General features: G+C 37.2%; 1 protein-coding gene and 1 pseudogene across 2 annotated transcripts in view; one reads left to right on the top strand and one right to left on the bottom strand.

The window, feature by feature from the left end:
- GTF2A1L (general transcription factor IIA subunit 1 like) overlaps positions 1-16603 on the top strand; it is a 68150-nt gene that overhangs the window by 18718 nt on the left and 32829 nt on the right. For both annotated transcript variants that reach the window (XM_033175763.1, XM_033175764.1), the window contains 3 exons: positions 10794-10849; positions 13436-13520; positions 14858-15447. In XM_033175763.1, the coding sequence (XP_033031654.1) occupies positions 10794-10849; positions 13436-13520; positions 14858-15447 (731 nt within the window). The remainder of the gene's footprint in view (positions 1-10793; positions 10850-13435; positions 13521-14857; positions 15448-16603) is intronic.
- Positions 1221-1722, bottom strand: LOC117062327 (annotated as a pseudogene).

The following is a 16603-nucleotide window of genomic DNA, read 5'->3' as shown; positions in this document are numbered from 1 at the left end:
TGTCAGAAAATCATTGATTCTTTGTATGGATTTTTGGATCTCAATTTTGTTGTGTCTCACTCCAATTGTAGTTATTTCTTTTCATCTGGCTCTAGGGTTAGTTCTTGTTTTCCTAGTTCCTTTAGGTGTGATGTTAAATCGTTAATTTGAGATCTTTCCAACTTTTTGTAGTAGGCATTTAGTACTATACAGTTTCCTCCTAACACTACTTTTGCTTCATCTCAGAGATTTTTGGTGTGTTGTGTCTGTTTTCATGTATTTCAAAGAATTTTTTGATTTGTGCCTTAACTTTATTGTTTACCCAAAAGTCATTCAGGAGCAAGTTTTAAAATTTCAATCTAATTGTGTGATTTGGAGAAATCTTGGTATAGTTTTGTTTTTGTTGTTTTTTACTTCCAACTGTATTAATGTCTTTTTATTCTCTTGGTAATGTCTTCCAGAGTTAACTACTTCTGTTGTAGGTGATAAAATGTAAAAGGCCCTACTTCAGATGTTGATAATGCTATGAGCGTGGTCTCTTCCTTTACTCAACTGAGAATTAAAACTTTTGATTCTTTTTTATATCCCAGTCCCAGAAGTAATTCCTTCTATAGAAGTTATCTACTGATAGTCTTATTCATCCTAGTAGTGGCTTAAAACCAGGCTCTAACCTCTACAGGAACACTATAGGATGCATTTAGCATAAACATATATTAAATTAAAAAGGATTCTTTAAGTGCATTTTATTTTTAGACAACCTACATGACAAGTTTTGTTTTGTTTTGTTTTTTGGAGACGGAGTCTTACTCTGTCACGAGGCTAAAGTGCAGTGGCATGATCTTGGCTCACTGCAACCTCCGACTCCCTGGTTTAAGCGATTCTCCTGCCTCAGCCTGCCAGGTAGCTGGGATCATAGGCATGTTCCACCGTGCCCAGCTACTTTTTGTATTTTTAGTAGAGACAGGGTTTCACCATGTTGGCCAGGATGGTCTCCAACTCCTGACCTTGTGATCCGCCCACCTCGGCCTCCCAAAGTGTTGGGATTACAGGTGTGAGCCACCATGCCAGCTGACATGTTTTTCTTAAAAACAATGCTTCCACTCCAAATACATAGTGGTCAAAATAAATGAAGAGCTTGAGATTATCACAGTCTAATTTATCTTAAGTCATTGTGTCCTGTGAGTGATAGGCAGCAGGCAGTTATGAAGACAGGTGATAGAACTAAAGAAATTGCCAATTGGTTAACATTTTTCCATTTCTAAACCATCTTTAAAGAAAATCATATACAGGGTTACACCATCCTCATGGCAGAGCACCCATGCCATCTGGATTCACATTTTTACCAGTAAAAAACTGGTAGTTGTTGAAATTAATAAGATGTGCTTGGTTCTACAGCCTCTGTCATAAAAGATTTTACTGTTTAGGTCTCTGTTCTTCAAGTTGGTCTTTGATTGATTTTATGTAATCTTCGATGTATTTCTTGTAGGCTTCTTTTGTGAAGTTTGTTTCCTGCAAGTGATGGTTTATGATAGTATCAACATAAGTGATTAATGTGCTTTCGGTACCTTCACCCTCAGGGCCTTCTGTGGAGGCATTTCTGTCAATGTCACCCACTGTCCTACTGACCATCTTCCTCCCCACCCCCCATCCCACTTACATGCACAGACCCATTGCAGTCTCCCAGATATTGTAAATGTTGGAGAACAGCTCATCATGGCTAATAAGGTCCGGGTAGATAATCATGATGGCGGCTGAAGGGAGATGCAGTGGTGCTGGTTTAGCAGGATTCCAGAGATCAGACTGAACATGATGCAGCTGGAGCAGTGCTTGGTGGGAGTTAGGAGTGGGTGGAAAAGGGGGTTTCTATTTTTATTCCTCCGTGGTCCATAAGTATGGTTGGTATGATGTTCAATTTTTGGAATTTATTGAGATTTGCTTTATGGCTGAGCCTATGGTTGGTTGTGGAGTATGTTCCATGTGCAGATGATGGGAGTATTATTCTGTGGTCAATGGGTGGAGTATTCTGTAGATGTCCATGAGGTCCAATTGGTCAAGTTTAAATTCAGAATTCCTTTGTTAGTTTTCTGCCTCGATGATCTAATGTTTTCAGTAGGGTGTTGAAATCCCCCACTATTATCGTGTGGCTGTATGAGAGTTTTGTAGGTCTAGAAGTACTTGTTTGTGATTCTGGGTGCTCCAATTTTGGATGAGTGTATATTTAGGATAGTTAAGCCTTCTTGTTGAATTGAAGGCTTTATCATTGTATAATGGCCTTCTTTGTCTTTTTTTTATTGTTGTTGGTTTAAAGTCTGTTTTGTCTGATATAATAATAGTGACCTCTGCTCTTTTTTGTTTTCTATTTGCTTGGTGGATCACTCTTCAGCCCTTTATTTTGAGCCTATGGGTGTTGTTACATGCATCTTGCTTTTTATACAACTTACCACTTTGTGTCTTTTTAGTGGAGTGTTTAGACCATTTACATTCAAGGTTAATATTGATATGTGAGGTTTTTTTTTATTCAGATGGAGTCTTGCTCTGTCACTCAGGCTGGAGTGCAGTGGCACAATCTCAGCTCAGTATAACCTTTGTCTCCGGGTTCAAGAGATTCACCTGCCTCAGCTTCCTGAGTAGCTAGGACTGCAGGCGAGCATCAGCACACCTGGCTAATTTTTGTATTTTTAGTAGAAACAGGGTTTCACCATGATCATGTTGCCAGGCTGATCATGAACTGCTTACCTCAAGTGATCTGCCTAGCTCGGCCTCCCAAAGTGTTGGGATTACGGGCATGAGTCACTGTCTCTGACTGATATGTAAGATTTTGATCCTATCATGAAATTCTTAGCTGGTTGCTTTGTAGTTTCTATTGTGTGGTTACTTTATAGGGTCTGTGTGCTTAAGTGTGTTTTCATGGTAGGTGGCATTGGTCTTTTGTTTCCATGTTTAGAGCTCCCTTAAGGAGCTCTTGTAATGGTGGTCTAGTCGTAACTAATTCCTTTAATGCTTGCATGTCTGGAAAAGCTTTTATTTCTGCTGTGCTTATGAAACTTGGCAGGGTATGAAATTCTTGGTTGGAACTTCTTTTCATTAAGAATACTGAAAATAGGCCCCTAGTCTGTCCAGGCTTGTAAGGTTTCTGCTGAGACGTCTGCTTTTAGCCTAAAGGGTTTCCTTTTGTACATGATCTCACCTTTTTCTCTAGCTGCCTTTAAGATTTTTTCTTTAGCATTGACCTTGGACAGTCTGGGAGGGCGGGGGCCATGAAGAGTGGGGCCAGACTGGGCACATCCATCTACAGGTCCCTCAGTGGCAGGTACAAGCACTGATGCTGAGGGAGAATCCACTGGGCAGCCACTAGGTGCCCAGAGGTGTGTCTAGGCCTGAAACTGGGGAACCTCCTTGCCCCAGGTTCTCTGCACAATGATGGGGGGCAGCCTAAAATTCTAATCCAGGGTAGTGAGTGCTCCAGATACCTGGAGATCTGCCTGGGCATGGAGTGGAGAGGGCCTCCCTGCATCAAGACCTCTGCATAGGAGAGGTGGGATGACTCAGGCTACTGGACCAGGCAAGCAGGTGCTATGAATACCTGGAGATCTGCCTAGGTGTGTAGCAGACAGGGCCCCCTTGCACCAGGATCTCTGCATAGGAAGGGTGGAGTGGGTCAGGCTGTTAATCAAGGTGAGTGGGTGCTCCAAAGGTCTGGACATCTGCCTGGGCATGGAGTGGAGATGACCCTGCTGCACCATGATCTCTGTCCATGAAAGATGAGTGATTCAGGCTGCTGGCTCAGGCAAGTGAGTGCCCTGAATGCCTGGATTTCTGCCTGAGGGTGGAGCAGAGGGGACCCCACTTCACCTCGATCCCAGGGGAACAGGCAGGGGTACTAAGTGATGGCACATGCAGTTCCGTTTCAGATTGCCAAGCTGGCCATGGTTGCAAGTCTCATTGCCCAGGAGAAACTGCAGCGGTAGCAGCTCTCCTCCCACTCCAAGCTTGCAATAGGGAAGAGTATAATTCCAGTACCTACTTCTGAGGTGCTTTCCACTTCAGAAGTGGTGGAGGCTGTGGAGACTGCTATCCTGCTCCCGAGCAGATGCTCTAGTCTCTGGCCCAAGAGTAAAATGCTTGTGTGGCCATGCAGCTGGGTTGCTTAGAATGGCTGATTTTGTATGCACCCAGATTAAAAATGGCATCCTGTGCTTGGTCCTATGTCTGGGAAAGTGTCTGCAGCTTCTTCTAGTGTTTTTCCCTCATAGTGTCTCCAGCCCTCTCCCCAGGTTAGCTTCAGGGCTTGGGAGAAAAAAAAATTCTCCCTCAGCCTGAGTTGCTCTGATCTCCAGTGGAAAGGTGAGTCACTGAGGGAGGCTGTCTTTCTCCCTCATGTATTAGGGCTTCACTTACTTTCATCAGCCAAATGCCATCACAGTGACTGTTTGGCAGGATTCTCGTCTCTGGGATTTGGAGTATCCTGCATGATTCCAGTGGATTCCCATTTTCCTTCTTGAATTAAAGCTCACACCATTGATTTTTATTTACTATTTTGTTATATCTAAATGACGGAGGCCTGCTAACAGGCATTAATCTGCCACCTTAGGAAAAAAAGGCTATATTAACTCCCAGCTTAAACAATGGCACAAATGCTTTTCCTTGTACTTTTTGTACTTTTGTATGCTGCAGAAATGCTTTATCTTTCTATTTCACCTCATAAAATATTAAAAGGAAGTATACTTGCTAGTTGAAATTTAGTATAATTAATAATTCTTAGATTATGCAAAGGACTTTCTTATCTTAAGTGAAATATCTTTGTGGTTGTTCATGCTGTTTTTGTCTGTTGTATTATTTTAATGGTGAGTAGCAATGGAGAATAAAGAGACCACTTGCAAGATTTGGTGCTACTACCTTAATTCATGCTAAGATGTCTATAGTTTTACTTGTTATTGCTTTTGCATCATCAGTTCAAATGCCAACAAAACCAAATAAAAATACTAAATGAGAAAAAGGCATACTTTGTCTTGGTATTATGAAAATAGTTTTGACCTTATGAACACACTGAAAATGGTCTTAGGTACCCTCAGTGGTTTGTATATTACACTCCGAGAACTGTTGTTCTGCACTTAGGGTGACTATATGTAATTTATAATCTAGTTTTGAGAGAGAGAGAAATGGGATTCTACTAATAATTATCTCAGAATAACTAACAGATGTAAACTGGGACTGTCCTGGGCAAACTGGGATGTGTAGTCACCCTATGATTACCTTATTTCTAGGGGACTTCAAGTCAGCTTCTGTATTTGGTCTTCATGTCACGTGATCTTTTTGAAATGATACTATCAGTCATGATGGAAGGAAGGGAAGGGAAGAACAGGGACACTGAGACTTTTGTGGTGGCTTTCATATTTGAGCATTAAAACTCCTAAAATATAGGTGTTAAACTATATGTCCAATTGTTCTTCAACTTAGATGTGTTGAAAATTTCAGCAATATGGTTGGTTCTTTAGGTGATTTGAGAGTTAGAATATTGTTTGGTCATCAGGAGACATCTTTTATGCTAATGAGTATTCACAAAGAAGAAATTCACCTGTTTCTGTATTTCGTGAATCATGTAATTTTATTTGGATTGGTTCAAAGAAGATCCAAGAATCACAAAACTATAACTGCCACAATGTATCAAAGGATTTTTGATGGTGAATAAGAAATAATACACTTATGAATGTGGATATTGTTATGCCATGTTAGTGTATTACAACATTCTTAAAATTATGTTTGTGGAATTGAATTCTTGCTATGTTAAAATTTATTGTTAAATTTACTATTTCTAATGAGAACAAAGATACAATACACCAGAATCTCTGGGACACAGCTAAGGCAGTGTTAAGAGGGAAATTCATAGCACTAAATGCCCACTTCAAAAAGTTAGAGAGATCTCAAATTAATAATGTAACATCACAATTGAAAGAATCAGAGTAGCAAGAACAAATCAGCCCCAAAGCTAGCAGAAGACCAAAATTAGAGCGGAACTGAAGGAAATCAAGGCACAAAAAAACCATTCAAAAGATTAATGAATCCAGGAGTTGGTTTTTGAAAAAATTAATAAGATATATAGACTGCTGGGTAGACTAATAAAGAGAGAAGATCCAAATAAACACAATTAGAAATGAAGGGATGTTACCACTGACCCCACAGAAATGAAAATAACCATCAGAAACTATTGTGAAAAACACCTCTATGCACACAAACTAGAAAGCCTAGAAGAGATGAATAAATTCCTGAACACATACATCCTCCCAAGACTTAACCAGGAAGAAATTGATTCCCTGAATAGCTCCTTATTGGAACTCCAAAATTGAATCAGTAATAAATAGCCTACCAACCAAAAAAAGCCCAGGATGTGATGGATAAACAGCTGAGTTCTACCTGATGTGCAAAAAGAACTGCCACTATTCGTACTGAAACTATTCCAAAAAATTGAGGAGGAAGGACTCCTCCCCAGCCAATTCTGTGAGGCCAGCATCATCCTGATACCAAAGCCTGGGAGAGACACAACAGAAAAGAAACCTTCAGGCCAATATTCCTGATGAACATCGCTGCAAAAATCCTTAACAAAATATTTGATACTTGTAAACCGAATTTAGCAGCATATCAAAAAGCGAATCCACCATGATCAAGTAGGCTTTATCCCTGGAATGCAAAGTTGGTTCAACACACTGAAATCAATAAATGTGATTCATTACATAAACAAAACTAAAGACAGAAACCAAGTGCTTATCTCAATAGATGCAGAAAAAGCTTTAGATAAAATTCAACAGCCTTTCATGTTAAACACTCAAGAAATTAGGTATTGAAGAACATACCTCAAAATAATACAAGCCATCTATGACAAACCTACAGCCAACATTATATTGAATGGGGAAAAGCTGAATGCATTCCCCTTGAAAACAGCACAAGACAAGTATGCCCTCTCTCACCACTCCTATTCAACATAGTATTGGAAGTCCTAGCTAGAGCCATCAGGCAAGACAAAGAAATAAAGGACATCCAAATAGGAAGAGAGGAAGTCAAACTGTCCCTATTTGCAGATGACATGACTCTATATGTAGAAAACTCTATAGTCTTGGCCAAAAGCTCCTTCAGGTAATAAACAGCTTAAGCAAAGTTTTAGGATACAAAAATCAATGTGCAAAAGTCACTAGCATTCCTATTTATCAACAATAGCCAAGCTGAGAGGAAAACCAGGAGGGCAATTCCATTGCCACAAAAAGAATAAAACACCTAGCAATACAGCTAACCAGGGAGGTGAAAGATCTTTACAATAAGAATTACAAAACACTGCTCAAAGAAATCAGAGAAGACACAAATGGGAAAACATCCCATGCTCATGGATAGGAAGAATCAATATTATTAAAATGGCCATACTACCTAAAACAATGTACAGATTCAATGCTATTCCTATCAAATTCCAATGAAATTCTTCACAGAACTGGAAAACACTATTTTAAAATTCATATGGAACTAACAAAGAGTGTGAATAGCCAAGGCAATCCTAAACAAAAAGGAAAAGCTGGAGGCATCACATTACCTGACTTAAAACTATACTACAGGGCCATGGTAACCAAAACAGCATGGTACAGGCACAAAAACAGATCCATAGACCAATGGAACAGAATAGAGAGCCAGGAAGTAAGGCTGCGCATCTATAGCCATCTGACCTTTGACAAAGTCAACAAAAGTAAGCAATGGGGAAAGGACTCTCAATTCAATAAATGGTGCTGGGATAACTGGCTAGCCATATGCAGAAGACTGAAGCTGGACCCCTTTCTTATACCACATACAAAAATCAACTCAAGATGGATTAAAGACTTAAATGTAAAACCCCAAACTGTAAAAACCGTAGAAAACAACCTAGGCAATACCATCTTGGACGTAGGAACAGGCAAAGATTTCATGACAAAGACACCAAAAGCAATCATAAGAAAAGCAAAAATTTACAAGTGAGATCTAATTAAACTTAAGAGTTTCTGCACAGTGAAACAAACTATCAACAGAGGAAGCAGCCTACAGAATGGGAGAAAATATTTGCAAACTATGCATCTGATAAAAGTCTAATATCCAGCATCTATAAGGAACTTAAATTTACAAGAGAAAAACAAACAGTCCCATTAAAAAGTGGGTAAAGGACATGAACAGATACTTTTCAAAAGAAGACATGCATGCAGCCAACAAGCATATGGAAAAAAGCTCAATATTACTGATCATTAGAGAAATGCAAATCAAAAACACAAGGAGATACCATCTCACACCAGTCTGAATGGCTATTGTTAAAAAGTAAAAAACTAATAGATACTGGTGAGGTTGCAGAGAAAAGGAAATACTTATATACTGTTGGTGGGAGTGTAAATTAGTTCAGCCATTGTGGAAAACAGTATGGCAATTCCTCAAAGAGCTAAAAGCAGAACTGCTATTTGACCCAGCAATCCCATTACTGGGTATATACTCAGAGGAATATAAAGCATTCTGCCATAAAGACGCATGCGAATGTTCATTGCAGCATTTTTTCACAATAGCAAAGACAGGGAATAACCTAAATGCTCATCAGTGACAGATTGGATAAAGGGAATGTGGTACATATATACCATGGATACTATGCAGCCATAAAAAAGAATGAGATCATGTCTTTTGTGGGAACACGGATGAAGCTGGAGGCTATTATCTTCAACAAACTAATGCAGGAAAGACAACGAAATACTTCATGTTCTCACTTACAAGTGGGAGCTAGATGATGAGAACTCATGAACACAAGGAAACAATAGACACTGGGTCTACTTGAGGGTGGAGGGTGGGCGGGGGCAGAGGAGCAGAAAAGATAACTACTGGGTACTGGGCTTAATTCCTGGGTAATGAAATAATCTGTACAACAAACCCCTGTGACATGAATTTACCTGTGGAACAAACCTTCACATGTACCCCTGAACTTAAAAGTTAAAAAAATGTAGTATTTCTAGAACATATACGTGAATATCAAAGTTATGACACTTTTAGTTTGAGTAAAAATACATACTCATTTAAAACTTACTTTGTTATTAAAACCATCTTGAATATTAAAATTTGTTTCACATACATTTAAAGGTATAACGTGAACATGTAAAAATAACTTGTTATTTTTATATGATTTATATGAGAGAGTCAGTGCTACCTTGACTTACTAAGGACAATCTAGGTGTTTTGTTATGGATTTCCAAAGTACAGTGTAGTTGATCACAAGTTATTTTTATATGTTCAATTATATAACTTGTTAGTTTAGTATCAAAATTAAGTAGGAGCTGCATGAAACTTCATTATAAAACTGTTCAATGTTTTTATTCCAATGTCTATAAAGAAACTTTAAAAACTCTCTTATAGTCCTGTTTGATTTATTTAAATATAGAGAATTATCTTACAGGATTTATTGCAAGTATTTAAAAGAGGATGATTGTTGCTATTTTTTCTCAAGGAATTCGTTTAATTGCTTTAGACAATGTGTTAACAGATTTTTGTTTCCTCTCAGGCTATTACTTAAGCTGTAGCAGCTTAAGCTTTGCTCACTTCAGCTAATGAAGACTAATACTATCATTGTGTTCCTGCCAGTTCAATTCTTTCTAATTTAGCTTTTCTAAGATAATGCCTGTTAATAAGCAAAGTCATAGATGAACAGAGGATAAAAACAATTCTGTGCTTCATTAACCATCAATCTGTAGCCTTTCTTCTGTTGTCTTAACGTGGAAGGAATGATTAGTTTGAAAAAATGTTAGCTTTTATGAGTTGTTTGTTTATGAGTTGTTTTATGTGATGGAGCGATTCTAATGTCAGGAACAGACCTTTGAGGCAATTTTCCTTAATGCAATATGTGAAAAACAAGCCATAATAAATATTACATTAACACATAAACATGCTAAAGTTTGTGTTTTTATTAAAGATGAGGGAAAATGACATTCTAACAGCCATATTTAGTCATGTTTAGGTAAAATGAACCTTGAGTATCTAAGGTATATGATTACATTGATCAACTAAGATCCCTCTACTGTAGTTACTATTTTTTTTTAGACTTATTTTTAAATGATAGATTACATTTACAACTAGCTGGTCAGTCTTTGAGATGTATTATAAATGAAAGGCTGGTTAGCACAGAAAACTGGTAGATAATAAAGGAAAGATATATGGGATTGTAGCTCTAATGTAGGTCGAGTTGTCAATCTGGGGATTTGTTTTTAGCAGTTGTACCTGTTTTACTGCAGAGACTTGAGGAGACATGTTCTTATTCTTTTGTTCCTAAAACTATTCAGGTGTGCTTGCTTTTGCCCAAAGTACTGTAAATAACTTTTCATAAAATAATGAATGGGAATTTATTTTGAACCTATACAATTTAGAATGGGTTTATGTTGTGTTACAAATTTATGCTCAATATTATAATCTCTTGGAAATGTGCCTCTTTAATAAATATTACTTTTTCTCTCCAGTGAAGGGTTGTAAGAGAGATTTAGTGCTGCCTTGACTTACTAAGGACAATCTAGGTGTTTTGTTATGGATTTCCAAAGTACAATATGGTTGATTACAATGAGATATTTTCTTTCGGCACTTAAAGGAGTTTATTTGTAAAGTCTTTATCTGAAGTTGTTGCAAAAAATATGATTACTTTTTACTTCACTTGGAATCAGGAAGTTTAGAATTCACCATGGTTTAACCTGTTAGTGATAGAAAATATTTTTTAAAAATAAGCTATATTTAGTGATTTTATTAAACTGGTAAATTCTAATGAACGCATATTTATTTTGTTTTCTATGCAGCATCATTAGTTATTCCTGCTGGTAGAACTCTTCCAAGTTTTACCACGGCAGAACTGGTACGTAGCTTACTTAAAATATATTTTAAAAGATATGCCCCACTGTTAGTGAGTGGTGGCAAAACGCTGAACGTAGATGTAATTTCTTACCCTCCAGCTGAAAGTGAAAAAATGTGGCTGGGCGCGATGGCTCACGCTTGTAATCCCAACACTTTGGGAGGCTGAGGCAGGTGGATCACCTGAGATCAGGAGTTTGAGACCAGCCTGGCCAACCTGGGGAAACCCTGTCTCTACTAAAAAGTACAAAAATTAGCCGGGCCTAGTGGCGGCCACCTATAATTCCAGCTACTCAGGAGGCTGAGGCATGAGAATTGCTTGAACCTGGGAGGCGGAGGTTGCAGTGAGCCGAGATCATGCCATTGCACTCCAGCCTGGGTGACAAGAGCGAAATTCTGTCTCAAAGAAAAAAAAACAAAAACAAAAAAAAGAAACAAAAGGTGTGGTAAAGAGTGGGGCGACAGAATAACATCTATAGCATAGATGTAATAAAACTCAGAAGTTTCAGAATTGACATTTTCTTGCCAAGTTTTCCTGTCTTTCAGAGAGGTCGTTAACATCTTCCAAAACTATACCTACAAGGTTAGGAAATGTCTGAAGTTATGTTGTATGAGGTTTTAATACACTGTATAATGTTATATGCTTGTTACATCCTAAATAGATAATTTTGAGTTTTTTTTTTCTTTCTGATTTTTTTCCCCTCCAGAATGGAGCAACATCATAGTTTTTACTTTAATTAAACTGGAATATTTTAGTCATTTTGTATGTTTGTGAAGTATAGCTTGTTTATATTTTTCCCCTTAGTACTTGGAGGCAGAAGATAAATGTACACGTTAACATAGAAAACCAAGTAGTTTTTTGGGTAGAGAAGAATAGCAGCTTTTCACTTTTATCTTTCTTCCATAGTACTGAGAGTATATACTAACCGTTTTTAATTTTCTTTCTGCCCATAGGTTGCCTTTCTAGGGCAAATGCTTAGTAGGCTAGTTATTTCCATTTCTTCACTAAGAACAGCCAAACCACATACCTTAATAGGATTTTTGGAAAGAATGGTGCTGCTTTTGATAGGAGACCAATGAAGAAATACCTCTGCCTTTGGAATTCAAGGAAATATTTTTTTCCTGTTTAAATAAATAATAAGCTTATATTAATAAAAAGTAAAAATAGGCTGAGCACAGTGGCTCACACCTGTAATCTCAGTGTTTTGGGAGACTGAGGTACTGGGCACCATAACAAGACCATATCGCTGCAGTTTTTTTTTTTTTTTTTTTCTTTTGAGACAGAGTCTCACTCTGTCATCCAAGGCTGGAGTGCGGTGGCATGATCTTGGCTCGCTGCAACCTCCGCCTCCCAGGTGATTCTTCTGCTTCAGCCTCCTGAGTAGCTGAGATTACAGACGCCCACCACCATGCCCAACTAATTTTTTGTATTTTAGTTGAGACGGGGTTTCACCATGTTGGCCAGGGTGGTCTCAAACTCCTGACCTCAAGTGATCCACCCGCCTTGGCCTCCCAAAGTGCTGGGATTACAGGCGTGAGCCACTGTGCTCGGCCTGTACAAAATTTTTAAAAAAAAATTAGCCGAGCATGGTGGTGTGTGCCCGTAGTCCTGGCTACTTGAGAGGCTGAGGCAGGAGGATCACTTGAGCCCAGGAATTGGAGGTTACAGTGAGTTATGACTGCACCACTGCTCTTTAGTCTGGGCCACAGAATGAAACCCTGTCTCTTAAAAGTAAAAAAGCAAAACATTTATAAATAAAAGAAAGAGCTCTGTAGTCTTATACTCCAAGAATAAACATTTTAACTGTTTGATGTTTATCCATCCAGACTTCTTTCATGAAAGCTATATTAGTTTTCAGGGTGAAAAGTATGAATACTCTTTTGACTGTTACTGTAATTTCTGTTTCCTAATTTAGTAATATAGACGTACTGCTTTCAATTTCAGTTAGTACACATTGGCCTTAGTGGATGTAACACAGTTTAATTAACAAACTTTTGTTGGTGAACATTTAAATTATTTCCAGCATTTTTCTAATAAAGTATTCTATTGGTTATGCTTGTATATATTTCTGTGTGTTTGTGTGATAATCAAGATAAATTTCGAAAAGTAGAATTCCTGGGTCAAAGATCATATGTATTTTCAATTTTGGTATATATATTGCAAAAATTACCCTCCAAAAGGATTGTACCAATATACATTCATACAAACAGTGGTTTGAGAAAACCAATTTTTATCACATTCTCAACAACACTGTATGTTATCAATCTTCCAAATGTTTGCAGATCTGAGAATCAATGGCCCTGCAAAGCTATGTCTTGGGCAAGTTTTTTGAGTCAATGTTTATACTGTTCATTAGGACTTACTGACTTCATTGCTAATAACTGTAGAATAGGATTCCTCTTGATCCTTAATGGGATGATCAATATCGAAAAACTGTTTTATTCAAAGAACTCAGTCCTAATGTTAAATGTTAAGTATTGTCAAACTATTGTCCAGAATCAGATTTTTTGACTCCCTATGAGATCAGGGAAAAAAAGATACAAGTTAAAGTCCTTTTCTAACTTTCTAATATAAATTTCTTATATCTAGGGTACTTCAAACTCCAGTGCAAACTTTACTTTTCCTGGTTATCCCATTCATGTACCAGCAGGTGTGACACTACAGACTGTATCTGGTGAGAGTATATTCTAAGAATATTTTTGTTTTTAGCAGGTACTATTTTTTGGACATTAAGCTTCATGATTTTTTAATAGACTATATACCAGAAGTTATATGAACTTTTAATAAAATAGATTTTAGAAGTAATGATAAATGGTGGTTTTTATTGTTACGGAGACAGTCTACCACAAAAGACACTGTACTAGGCCTATCCTGTATTTCATTCCCAGTTCTCTTTCCCAACATTGTATAGGGGTTCTTTGTATGTATTTTTTCTAATTCAAGTCAGTTATCTAAATTTTAACAAATACAAAATAAAATAACTTACCTGCATTCCTGCTAGCTCTAATTACGGATTAAAGATTAGGTTGATCAACCTTTGCCCCCTTTCTTATTAGAGATTGCGTGGTCTGATAGAACAAACAACAGTTTTGAGGTTAAGCAGTCTCTGCTTTTCAGAGCACCATCTCTTGATTTTGAAGAGGATCATACCTCTTCTTTGGGTTGTTGTAAAGTTTAAGTAAAGCACCTAACTCAGTGCTCAAAAATAAGTCCTTTTTTTTTTTTCTTTTTTTTTTGAGACGGAGTCTCGCTCTGTCGCCCAGGCTAGAGTGCAATGACTTGATCTCGGCTCACTGCAAGCTCCGCCTCCCGGGTTCACACCATTCTCCTGCCTCAGCCTCCTGAGTAGCTGGGACTACAGGTGCCCGCCACCATGCCCGTCTAATTTTTTGTATTTTTAGTACAGACGGGGTTTCACCATGTTAGCCAGAAGGTTCTCCATCTCCAGACCTTGTGATCCGGCCGCCTAGGCCTCCCAAAGTGCTGTGATTACAGGCATGAGCCACTGCGCCCAGCCTTTTTTTTTTCTTTTATAGTGTTATTTTAAAGGAAGAAAGGAGAAGAAATTTGATTACTTTTGAAATCATTAAACTCTCTTTTGGATAGCATTTTCTTGTTATATGGCATTTTAAATATATGAGGTTATATTTTACATGATTATGTTTGTTAAAATCCAGTTTTTGGTTGATAACATTAATTTATCAAACAATGGAAGAGGTTCATGGATTAAATATTGGTGGCCTTTTTGTATCTCAGAGTGTGACATATAAACAATTGTGGGAGAAGTCTGGAATTAAAGCAAAACATACATAATTAGAAAATAAGAATTTGTATATTGATTGTAGAAAATCCAAAAATGTCTGAAGAATAAAAGAAAAACCCCTAGAGATAACCACCATTAACATCAGTATATTTTTTTCCAGCCTGTTTTGGATGAGATTTTTTTTGTGATTGTTGTCAAAGGAAATTTTAATTCTATTATACTTACAAGTTTGTTTCCTCCTTTTTAAGGTCACCTTTATAAAGTCAATGTACCAATTATGGTGACACAGACTTCTGGAAGAGCAGGTATTCTTCAGCATCCAATTCAGCAAGTATTTCAACAGCTTGGCCAGCCTTCAGTAATACAAACTAGTGTTCCACAATTAAATCCATGCTGTCTTCAAGCAACTACTGAAAAATCACAGAGAATTGAAACTGTGCTACAGCAACCCACAGTTCTACCTTCTGGGCCAGTAGATAGGAAACACTTAGAAAACGCCACCAGCGATATACTTGTATCTCCTGGAAATGAGCATAAAATCGTGCCTGAAGCTTTGTTATGTCATCAGGAAAGTTCTCAGTATGTCAGTCTTCCAGGTGTTGTATTTTCTCCACAGGTCTCTCAAACAAATTCTAATGTGGAGTCAGTGTTCAGTGGTTCAGCTAGCATGACTGAAAATCTGCATGATGAGTCCCTCTCCATGAGCCCTCATGGGGCTCTCCACCAGCATGTGACTGATACTCAGCTTCATATTCTTAAAAATGGGATGTATGGATGTGAATCTGTAAAGCAACCAAGAAATATAGAGGAACCCAGCAACATACCTGTATCAGAGAAGGTATAGTTCTGTGTCCAACTTCTTGGTATCAGGGGACAGACAGTGGCCAGTGATTGGATATCCTGAGTATTTTCAAGCTATAATGTTAATCAGAATTATATATATTTTGTTTTGTTTTTTCCTTTAGAAGATTATTTCTTTTTTCTATTGATTAAAAAAATTTTTAATTGTGATAAAATACACGTAACTTAAAATTTACCAACTTAACCATTTTTAAATGTACAGATCAGTAGTGTTACATACATACACATGTGGTACAACCAAGAAGATTGTTTCTTTTTTGTTGTTTTTAATATAACCATCAGTTCTTAAAATGTTCATGCTTAGCATTTCTAAATTTTTCATTTCAATAGATGAATTAGAATACTTCTTTAGAGAAAATGCATTTGTTTTAAAAGGTAATCTATTTACCAGTCTCTTACATTGGGAAACTTGTTTTTTGTCTGCAGATAAAAATTAAAAGACCCAGAAATCCATACCAGTAGTTTATGGAATGTTTTGAGATAATTAATTATCAAATGTAATATACAAAAGAAGCCCACAAAGTATTTTTTTTCCTGCTCTACCTAATTTTTCTGAATTCTTACATGGAAACTTTTCCCTACATGAGGGATTATGTTGCTAGTAATTTTGTTTCTCCCTGCCTACTAAAGTACTAGTTTCACTTAATTTCTTTTGGTATTTAAACTATGAAAAATTAGCTTCTAGTTAACTTTTGATACCAAAAATAGGTCTGAATTATTAATTTTCAAGGAATTAATAGTAATGGCAGAAAGATTCTTGGAGAATTTTGGATTATAAAAATTAAAAAAATTACATTCTTTTTACAAATATGAAATACATCTTGTGGCTAATTCTATTTATACAATTTAGGACATGTGAAAAATACTTAAAGGTTTTTGCTCCAGCTAATGGTTTAGCCATCATCCAGAGCCACTGTACAAGTCTGTAGCAATGGATAGTTAAGCACCACCTTAATATTTTATCTTCAAGATATTTAAATTTTGCTACTTAGGAAAAGATACAGGGCATAGTGCAAGCCCATGAACAAAGAAAATGACGATCAGAAACTATTTGACCTGTTTTATAATGTTTCAGATATTAAATGAAACCTGTTCAAGATCTCTGAGCAAATCTGTTGTTAGTTTTGCTGTAA

Source organism: Trachypithecus francoisi, unplaced genomic scaffold (genome assembly GCF_009764315.1).
Source record: "Trachypithecus francoisi isolate TF-2019V2 unplaced genomic scaffold, Tfra_2.0 Lachesis_group17, whole genome shotgun sequence".
In the NCBI taxonomy this organism is placed as follows: domain Eukaryota; kingdom Metazoa; phylum Chordata; class Mammalia; order Primates; family Cercopithecidae; genus Trachypithecus; species Trachypithecus francoisi.
Note: the sequence above shows the minus strand (reverse complement) of the source record. Positions and strands in the feature narration are given on the sequence as shown.